The sequence below is a fragment of the Gambusia affinis genome, linkage group LG14 (assembly GCF_019740435.1).
Source record: "Gambusia affinis linkage group LG14, SWU_Gaff_1.0, whole genome shotgun sequence".
Classification (NCBI taxonomy): Eukaryota; Metazoa; Chordata; class Actinopteri; order Cyprinodontiformes; family Poeciliidae; genus Gambusia; species Gambusia affinis.
The window spans coordinates 9,534,941-9,545,268 of NC_057881.1; the positions used below are offsets into that span (position 1 = coordinate 9,534,941).

Genomic DNA, 10,328 nt, shown 5'->3' on the forward strand with positions numbered 1-10,328 from the left:
AAAATAATAATGTACAGGCCACACGTTTATGGAGGGCCAAAAGTGCTGCCATCCCAAAGATAAACGAATCATAAAAATAAATAAATTAATAATAATAATAAATAAGCAAAAAAATGTAATTATTGAATTATTATTTTATGTGAAAGCAACTTATTAACGTGTTATTGCATTTATAAATAATTTAAACTGTAACTTTTACTTAATTTACCTGCATTACCTCTGAAGCTCTACATTTCTATAAGGCAGGGAAAAATGCTAGAAAAATTCTCTATATATTTCTTAAGAAAGGAAATTCAAGTGTATCAGTGAGAGGCAAATAGAAAGAACATACACATAATATATAATATTTTTAAAAAATTAAATTCTAATTTTAGTTTCTTTAATTTAAAGTTAACCTATTTATTTGGAAATACAAGTTAACACACTAGCCCTAAACATTTTAAGAAAACCAATTTCAGAGTAATTTAAATCAGATGACTGTCATTGAAACTAGACTATAGGAACAAATATAAAGCTACTTAATCAATTCAACTATTAAATGTGCTAAGCTAATACAATGTACAACCAGGAAGACATATCATGTAAAGGTAAATATGTCTGTTTCATCACAGCAAGAACATGCACAAAAAGTCATTAAAATTTCTTCTTAAACATTCAGGTTAAGTAATCTATTTGATTACTTAAATTGTGTTTCATCTAATGGAGAAACACATATTTAAACTGTGAAGCTTCTTACTGGAGATATAGCCTCTAATAAGTTACTGTAGTCCTGCATTTATAATGTATATAGTGATTTTTTCTTTAAAACCAATATTAGAAAAAAAAAGTCAAGTAAATCCTCAATTTAAAGCAGGCTTACTTAATAGACATTTAAACAATCTCAGATAATTAGGATTGCTTTGAGTAGCTAAAACAGTTTCCAAACGGTTGTAAATGCTGCTCTGAAGCAAGAAGGTCTGGTTTTGAATCTGAGCTTGGGCTCTTTCTGCATGCATGATCTCCCCTTGCATGCGTGCAGCTTCCTCCCACAGCGCGTGCAGAAAAACCTCACTTTTTTCTGCAAGTATACAGTGGCACAAATACTGCTGCAGTTCTCATATCCATGATGTAAGTGCAAAATCACCAGATAGACTATGTCAGAGGAAAAAAGACTTTATTTTTACATGACAAAATCATGTGAATTTAGTGTTGTCCTTTTTCCAAATGGCGGATCTTTCAGTCAGCCTCAAGGGGGCGCTTGAGTTCCTATTGTTTCCCAATGAAATGCTCATGGCACATCTGAGTGAGGCAGCTGACTAGGTTGACAAACTCACTGAAGTCCACGCTGTTGCTCTTGTTTGTGTCCAGGTCACTGAAAATGCGATCGACTGCTGTCTGGTCATTGGCTTTCTGTGGTCAAAAAAAAAAAAAAAAAGTGTCACTCTATTTCTGACTTCAAACCTTATAGTAATCTAATGTTAGCCAGTTTGTCAGTACAGACATACACAAACAGTGCCTTGCAGCAGTATTTTCTACAATGTGCTATCACAAAGTATAGCATTGTTGTGAAGTTCTCCTTTGTAATCAATAGTTGCCACATCTACAACCTGGAATATTGTGGACATTTTGAGACAGAAATTTGCTTGTATGCATCAACTGCATACATATATCATTTTTATATGATGCATCAAAAATGATAACATTTATTTTTTCATTCATTATGATTGGTTTGAGCTCAAGGATTTTTAACAAAAGCCTCTATAAAAAACATTTTCAAATTTTACATAATTATGATTGTGAATTTGCTTTGATCTAAGCCATGCCATTGTATGTTTCTCTCCTGCAGGAAGATGAAGTCATCCCTTTATTTCCACATAATGTGCATAAAAACAACAGAATATCTGTAATGGGAATGTAAACTTTCATTGAGTTTGTTGGGAGCAGTAATTTTTACAAACTCTAACAGCTGCTGGGAGGAAGGAGATGTGATGCTGCTGCTATGTGGATCTGGGATGCAGCAGTCTGTCACGGACGGAGCACAGCACGCCTTCTTATTTTATTCATAAAAACCGTGAAAACCATGTATCTTTTATCTTCTACTCCATAATAAGCACAATACACTGAAGAAGGTGATGGTAACGTGAAGAAATCTATAAAATTTCAAAGGATATGGACATTTTTACAAGGCATTATAACAGTGGATCATGGATGAATAGCTCTGGGGTCACTTACACACAGCAGGTCTCCAAATTCATTCTGCAGAAGCTCCTTTAGCTCCTCCTTATTCAGGGTGTGCTTGTCACCCTCTTTGCTGGCGTATTTAGTGAAGGTGGTGATGAGGAGGGCCATAGCCTTCTGGATGTCAGACATGATGGCGGCTAGTTTATGATCAGAGAAAAGAGAGAATGTAGAAAATAGAAAAAAGTAGTGAAGAGTGTGAGTAACTGAACAGTGATACATTTGTTGGGATCTTATTTTACTCTCACTCCACCGTTTGAGACCACCATGCAAGCATCGATATGATCTGTGAAATAATTGCATGAAATGCACATGAGCTGAGCTGGTGCTTGGCATCATTATGTTTTTCACTGACTGTGTTTTTCCTTTTTGTTTTTCCATGGAGCTGGATAAAAATACACCCTGGGTTTCCACCTGAGCCCCTCCGCTCTTATGTCACGCTGGTCTCTAACACAACAGAGTGACATGGGGTCGTTGATATGGTAACAGCTCTATCTCTGCAGATTCCCTAACATGAACATGTTGACAAATAAAGAACCTTGCATATCATTGATCCTCGATGATGTTTATATTTAGATTTTTGCACCATGGCAGCTCTGTAAAGGTTTTGGTGAACCAGCTCTGGAGAGTGATCCCTCCCTGGAGCATGGTTAGCGGAGGAAACTCTGCCATCAGAGGGTTTGTAAGCAGATGGGAATTGGGAAGGAAAAGGACACAAAACCAGTTCAGATGTTTCCATTTCCTCTGCCTGTTTGTTTTCTGGATGTAAATCTGTGTATGAATAATAAATAAAAATTAAATGTTGTGCTGAATGGCTGTATAGTACAATAAATGTAGCTTGTAGAGCATAAACAAGATTTAGGAGCTCAGTTTTTTCATGGCATGTAGTTTTTAGTTTTGCTCAGAATTGGGTGGAAAAGTAAGATCTGACACAAACCGTAAAGATTAAACTGTACCATTGCCATTTCTAAAACATAAAAAAACTGTAGCAATCTGGGATGTTTCAGGATGTTAAATTTAACAAACAAACCAAAGAATATTTTAGTTTACTAAACTTTAAGTTTCAGATATATTGTTTGAAATACATCTAAAGTAAATACATCAAATAAAAGCCAGATAAAGAAGAGCTCTAAGGCTTTTTACTCACCCAGGTTGAGATGGCAGAAGATTCGATTGTGACGGTGAGTGTTTTGTGAGCTGCAGGGATGCAGAAATGGCTCTGAGTGATGCTTTATACATCACCACACCCTGAATCCTTGCCTGTATGAACACTCCTCTTATCTCCAGCCACTCCTCCTTCTCTCCTCCTTTACTTTTCTTGTTTCTCAGATTCTTTTTTTTTTTCAACACCACTGGATTATATAGTGTAGTGTGTTTTAAAGTTAATGAAGGAAGGAATACCGGTACAGCATTTAATGAAATGTCCCTCTTTCAACTGGAGTTCACTATTTTTTGGTTTTTTATTTAGGAATATCCATATCCAGGATTTGTGACTTCCTCTAAAAACATTATTATTACAAAATTAAATTTTATGCTTAAATCATAATTTTTCCCCACTTGAAGTTTCTACATGCATAAATTATAACATTATAAACTTTTCTATGGGTATTCCTGTGCCCTAACATCTCAACATGACAAACTTTGGTCCTTTTGGAAGATAATCTACAACTTTTAGGACTTGCAATAATTTTCCTGAAAAGCAATGTCAAAACAATTTGATGAGCTAAACCCAAAATGGTTTTCCCCTCTCTGCCTTTGGATGATGACAGAGTAAACTCAGGGAAATACTGGAAAAAAACTGGTATGAGCTGCAGAAGAGTTGAGATTGGGGTGAGGTTCACTTTCCAGCGGGACAACAAGCCCGAATTTTCAACAAGAGCCACAAATGCATGATTTATTGAAAAGAAAACAAACAAACAAACAATCCCCCCCCCTCCCCCCCCCACAAAAACCAGTCAAGGTGAGAATCTGTGCCAAGACTTGAAAATTTATCTTCATAGCTCCTCTTCATCCAATATGACTCAACTTTAACAATATTGGCAAAAAAGAATAAGTCAACTTTTTCCGGACTTGGTGCACAAAAATAAAATTGAGGCATCTTTGCAAATAAAGTTGGGAGAAAGGAAGGACACAACAAACAAAAGAAGAAAGTTAGGCAGCACTCCAAATGGAAATATAAGAGGGATATTGTGGATGAAATGATTGAGGAACAAATCAACAGACATCTAGGCAATGCAACAGAGAATAAAGTTTGGACTTATAATTTCACAAACTCTTATTCTCTTTCTCTAAACTTATCCAGATCTTGACAACATTCAGGAGGAATTAATACTAATGCAAAGTACTGTAACATAACTCTTTAACTGTGATCTGTGCAACAGATCGTTCTTGGTGTTCGGTGTAAGCAGAAGACTGTTTTCAGATTTGTGCTTGTTTGAGAGGCATGTGACTCTAAATAGAAAACACTGGACACAGTGCCTCACTGTGAGTTGTCTGTTAAGATCCCATTTGGATTCATTCTTCTTTACAAATTAGTGAATTTGTGACTTGCAGTCGCATCACAAAAGCAAAAACCAAAAAGCCAAAAAAAGAAGTGAACAAATCAACACTGAGGCATCTCAGTTTGAATGCTGTAAATATGCTCGTGTGTTTGTGTATGCTCTGTTTTTATTTTGTTGTTCTCAGTTAGAGTTGCTCTAGTGACCACTTCTGCTTTTTTAAAATGCAGATAAATACAGATTATAAATGAATTGCTCCATATGCTTTCTTCATTTGTAAATAGCCAGACTTTGTCTTTGTTCTGTTTATTTATTTATTTTTACCAACAAGCTGGAAAGAAACATCAATGGACACTGAACAATGTACTATAAACATATTTAATGTCTCTCTTAATATATTTGCAACTTTTAAATGTTACTGTGTAAGGAGTTAATTGCTGGTATATATATCTTAGCTCTTCTGCCATCTAGTGGCTCAAACCTGTACTTGTAGCCTGAGGTCTATCTTACAAAAGCCAAAGTTAACTGACTTCTGGATGTCAATATTTCTTTAAAAATATTAACAGTTTATTTTCTAAATTTATTAAAGCATTTAATTATTTTTTCCTATTAATAGCTGTTTGCTGATCAGGTAACCATTTAGGCTCAAATGTTAACTTTTGTTGATGTTTCACTAAACTTAGAGTTATTTCACTTCTGCTCTGTTTTAAGACTTTGCAATAAAATAAATCTGCAATACAGAAGCGTAAAATGACATGAACAATTGCTTAAATGGTTGCATTATATTAAGACTAAATCAGATCTGAAAATGACATTTAATTTTGTTTTGTAAACTCTTATGGCCTTCACACACTCGCAGACCATTTCCAGCTAGCAGAAGCTGGATGTAGAGTCCCATGAAAGCTTCACAGCAGAGCTGGGAGGGGTTAACATGTTCAGACAAAGAAGTGTTGTTTTAGTAATGAGGGGCTTCCTGCTTGTGTACTTGAGCCAGGTATGGCGTGAAGGTCTGAATGTTTGCTAACTCTGCAGCAGCTCACACAGTGCAGTCCTGACAAGGAGTTCCTACAGCAATAGTAAAACCGAGAGTGTGAAGGCTTATCTTTTTCTAAAAGAGCAAAGGCCATGATTTTCATTGAATCCATTTCATTTAATATGAAAATTTCATCATATAGACAAACTTTATGTCTTTACTTCATATCTATACATCTTACTCAGCACCACTGCATTCTATTAATGTAGTGGTGCTGCATTCATAGCACCACTGCACTTATATGAACTTGTTGAGAGTATAAAAAGACTCTGCACAGCAACAGAGCTTGGTGTGAAAAAAGTGAATCAAGCTGGAAATCCCGAATCTAAACTCAGCTGTGGGTCACATGGGTGTGGTGCTTCTGCACACACACACACACACACACACGCACACACACACACACACACACACACACACACACACACACACACACACACACACACGCACGCACACGCACACACACACACACGCACACACACACCCGCACACACACACACACACGCCCCCACACACACACACACACACACACACACACACACACACACACACACACACACACACACACACACACACACACACGCACACACACACACACACACACACGCATACAGATGTACACAGTCAGAAACCAGTAACATAGCAACTGCTCTGTTTGTCTTGTTGCCATGAAGACTGATAAATCAGAGAGCCCTGCCCATGAGGATATGGGGTAATTTCTCCCTGAGTTTAATCTTTCAGGCAAGGAGTTAAGATTCCATCTTTACTACTGGCAGAAAGTCTCCCAAAACACAAAGAATTTGTCATTTCATTTATGTAAATGATTGATTTCATTGATGAAATACTGAAAGAAATAAGCTGTTTCTTGCTGATTGTATTGTTCTGGGATGGTTCGGGAAGGCGGGGGAGCAAAAGAGCTGACCTTTTCCTCTCTTTCACCAGATATGAGTCAGAATGAAAACACTCGATTGAATGCATCTTGTGACTCTATCTCTTCGTTTCTACACTGTGCCTAAAGCAACCCGCTTTCCCATTTAACTTACGTCCATCTTTTGCATCATCATGTTGAAAGTTGCAACATCAGCTGAGTGGCTGATGTTCACAACAGGGTGTGTTGAGCCTGGACCATTCTGCAGATTCCTCTGGGCAGCGATAAGCGGGATTTTATGAAGCAAGGAAGCAAAGGTCGCCTCTTTTTCCAGAGTTTGAGAGGCATAAAATGCAGTGGGAGTCACACAATCACACCTAGTTTCATTGGCATGCTTGCCAAGAGAATGATCCACATAATTAGTTTTATAAGGAGGGAAAAGGTGTGAAAGTCAAGGTTTGAATTCAATCTATATTCAAGTCAAAGACCTTAAAATGAAGGGAGTTTCTACAGATCCAGTACACACAAGTTTGACCTTTCAACTGCAAAAACCGTTTTGTCTCAGGCCACTTAAAAGGTCTGTGTATCTGCACCATTCATTTGTCCAAAATAACTCTGTTTTCTGTAGGTGGACAAGTCAAAATATGAAAAATATCGGACTCTCCTCATTGTTATTGTTCATATTAGATTGATTAAATTTTGGTCTTTTTGAAGAATAGCCTTCTTTGACTAAGTCAGAAATATAGAAAGTATTTGAAATTTATAAACCAGTGTAGTTCAGAAAAGCAATGAGCATTTATTTATCTTATTAGCTTTCTAATGTTATACATTTCTCTAGTTACTGCTGGTCTGTGTCTGATTGGGTGATCAAACCCTCTTGACGTCTCATCCCCCAAAGCTTGGGTCACTGGCGAGCTCAGACCAGCGAGTCAGTGAGAAAAAAGATCTTAGAAGCCATGAAGAAGTTACGATGATGTCTGATCAACTTTAGTAGGATTTGGTCACAAAAATGTAAGTTCTCATCACACTTTACTCTAAAAATGTTTATTTTTGGGGAGAACCATGCCATAAGTATAATTTCCCTCCATTCACCTTGGATGTAGATATTGTGTCACTTAATAACTTCCTCTAGTAATATTACTCAGTTTGAACTTAAAATTGGAGAACCACCAAGACATCCAAGAGACCTGGACAAGAACCAGCAAATAAAACCAGTCAGACTGACCCTTCAGTCTAAAAAGGTGTAAAATGAAAGAGTCGCCTTCCAGGATTGCATAAAAGTGAGCATTTTGATGTGTGCTTTAAAAATTGGTGTAAAAACAAAAGGGAAATACTTTTCAAGTGATAATTACATTACACAAATTTATAACAAGCAGGAACGACTGGAAGTTTAAAATCATCCAATGAGTTTATTTGACAAAACAATCTTTACAAAAAATATTCTTGGTGTATTAATCTTCACTTTGCTTTCTGTCTTTCACTTTTTTGCCGACTTCAGTCCTTGGTGCATCTTATAGCACTGCTCACAGGCAACAGACAGTCCAACTACCAGAGCAACAAACTCCTCAAAGTCCACCTGGCCGTCACCATTGGCGTCCAGGTCCTTCATTATCTTATCGATGGCACCAGGGTCCTTCTGAGACTGCATGGACGGACAAAAAGACATCGAAAGTGAAAAATCTTGCACTTCATCAGAAGCACTAGAGTTGTTTTTAAGCTTTTTCTCGCACCTTGAGGAAGTTGGCCAGCTCATTCTCCATCAGCTGCCTGAGCTCCCGCCGGCTCAGAGTCCCTGCTCGGCCGTCCTGAGAGGCGTAACGGTGGAACACCACGATGAGCAGCTCCATGGCTGTCTCCAGGTCAGAAGGCATGGCTGCTGGGAATGTGTGCGGACTGAAAGTTGAAGACAGCACAGAGGAAAAAAAGACAGCCATACTCAAATGAAACTTCATGGAGGTGCAGAACAAACTCCTTATAGATCAAAACTGCATTTTTAATTCAGTAAAGAGAATGAAAAGTATCGCTTTCGATTGATTGAAACATTTCATCAATTGAAGTCAAAGTGCTGCAGTGGGATTAACTTTGTAAGCTAGTCACTGTAAAAAATGGCATGTTTTCAATAAATATTTAAGAAAATGTTTTATTGTCTCATCACAGTTTTCCAGGTTTTCATATTCTAGAAAGTTTAAAAGAAGTCATTTTGTCTGAAATGTAATTTTGAAATGTTAAACTTGTTGTTCTTCGGTGGAAGGACAATTCACCGTTACAATAAGTTGCCTACATGATACCTTAGTTTTATCCAAACATATGTTTGTGTTTTTTTAAGCAAAATTTGACGATGACTCTCTTTTATCACATTTTTTGCTTTTGCAATTCTGGTCTTGAACTGCATCTGGCATTACAAGACCTCATAATGCAGATCTTTGAATTTAGTGACCCTCTAGTGGAGAGAGGCTTTTGGATCACAATAGTTAATGCATTAACTATTGTGAGCGTGTTACACTTTTCACATTAATGTGTTAACATTGACAGAACATCCAGAAAGTAATTACATCTTTTAAAATCTTTATCAAAAGGCTTAACCCACATTAATAATAGTTAACTCCCTCTTTGCTTACTCTCACCACCCTTTAAACAAATGAGTAAAGTTCACAAGCAGTTATTATGCAGGGTGGGTTATTAAGTTGTTAGTCAGCAAGACAGGAGCCATTGCCTCATGTTGACAGAAAAAAAAAAAACTTTAAACCCAATCCTCCTGATTATGCTTTGTTGTAGCAACAGCTTGAGAAAAATGGAGAAGTGGAAGGAAAAACTGAGACTGTGTCATTGATGTGGGAGGCTGAGTGGAAAAGTTGAACTAGATGAGACATGAAGAGGCCCGCAGTGGTAGGATTCAAGTAATAAGAGAGGTCAGTACCCACAGCCACAACCACACCCCTATTTTACCCTACAATGCACTTCATCAGGCAACAAAAAGCATATAATATGGGTTTATTTTACCGCATATAGGCCTAAAGTTCTAAAAGTTGTCAAAAAGTTGTTAAAAGTTATGGAGCATTTCTACAAGTTGTATTATTTTAGATTTATCTCTGAAACACATACATATATTAACGATTCAACATTATTAGTCCTCTAACAATCACTGCAGGAGCCTCGCCTGTGAGAGAGCAACATCTTGTTAGTAGGTTAGCTTAGCTCTTACCGTGGAAAACGTGAGGAGTCTCTGGCAGAGGAGAGGGCAGAAAATGAGCAGGAGACTGAGAGAAAAGCAGCAGAGGCTTTTATACACAGACACCGCCCCGGCTCTGTGAGTCAGGCTCTTCTGTCCACTGTAACCATAACAGACTGCAAGGGGGCGGAAACCATAGGGTTTGTAGTGTAGGAGCAGCCCAAGGATCCTTTAATCACAGTACAGTCAGTAGGTCTGGGTTCCTCTGACTTCAATCATCCTGGAATTGATTCCTAAACGATTTCTTTATGTCTAATCTAGCTCAATGTTTTATTATCAGCAATTACTTATTTAATCATTTCTTACTTGTTTTGATCCTTTTGACCATGTCATTGTGTATCTGTCTAGTGATTAAATCTTTATCCTTCTGTTTCTGACCTCGCCTGAGTGTTCTCTACAAATATAATTTGATCAGTTTCGGTCAACTCTAGTTTTCAGAATTTTAATTTATTTAGGATTGACATGTAAAATAAAAACAAAAAATAA

General features: G+C 37.3%; 2 protein-coding genes across 2 annotated transcripts; both read right to left on the bottom strand.

Annotated features, from left to right (window-relative positions):
• Nucleotides 1-1,136: 1,136 nt before the first annotated feature.
• On the bottom strand, nt 1,137-3,449 carry LOC122843369 (ictacalcin-like). The gene is made up of 3 exons (XM_044138051.1): nt 3,365-3,449; nt 2,212-2,357; nt 1,137-1,389 (listed from the first exon to the last, which is right to left on the bottom strand). Exons 2-3 carry the CDS (start codon nt 2,347-2,349, stop codon nt 1,246-1,248), a joined length of 282 nt encoding a protein of 93 aa, XP_043993986.1. The 5' UTR covers nt 2,350-2,357; nt 3,365-3,449; the 3' UTR covers nt 1,137-1,245.
• A 4,553-nt stretch (nt 3,450-8,002) lies between these two features.
• s100a10a (S100 calcium binding protein A10a) lies at nt 8,003-9,960 on the bottom strand. The gene is made up of 3 exons (XM_044138262.1): nt 9,816-9,960; nt 8,344-8,506; nt 8,003-8,255 (listed from the first exon to the last, which is right to left on the bottom strand). The coding sequence occupies exons 2-3, from the start codon at nt 8,482-8,484 to the stop codon at nt 8,091-8,093; spliced, it is 306 nt and encodes a 101-aa protein (XP_043994197.1). The 5' UTR covers nt 8,485-8,506; nt 9,816-9,960; the 3' UTR covers nt 8,003-8,090.
• Between the last annotated feature and the right edge of the window lie 368 nt (nt 9,961-10,328).

Bases quoted from the DNA above. Each gene is read 5' to 3' on its own strand.
- LOC122843369 (XM_044138051.1), bottom strand. From the start codon at position 2,349: ATGTCTGACATCCAGAAGGCTATGGCCCTCCTCATCACCACCTTCACT. The intron at 1,390-2,211 runs GTAAGTGACCCC...TTTTGACCACAG, and splicing joins AATTTGGAGACCTGCTGTGT to AAAGCCAATGACCAGACAGC.
- s100a10a (XM_044138262.1), bottom strand. From the start codon at position 8,484: ATGCCTTCTGACCTGGAGACAGCCATGGAGCTGCTCATCGTGGTGTTC. The intron at 8,256-8,343 runs GTGCGAGAAAAA...CCGTCCATGCAG, and splicing joins AGCTGGCCAACTTCCTCAAG to TCTCAGAAGGACCCTGGTGC.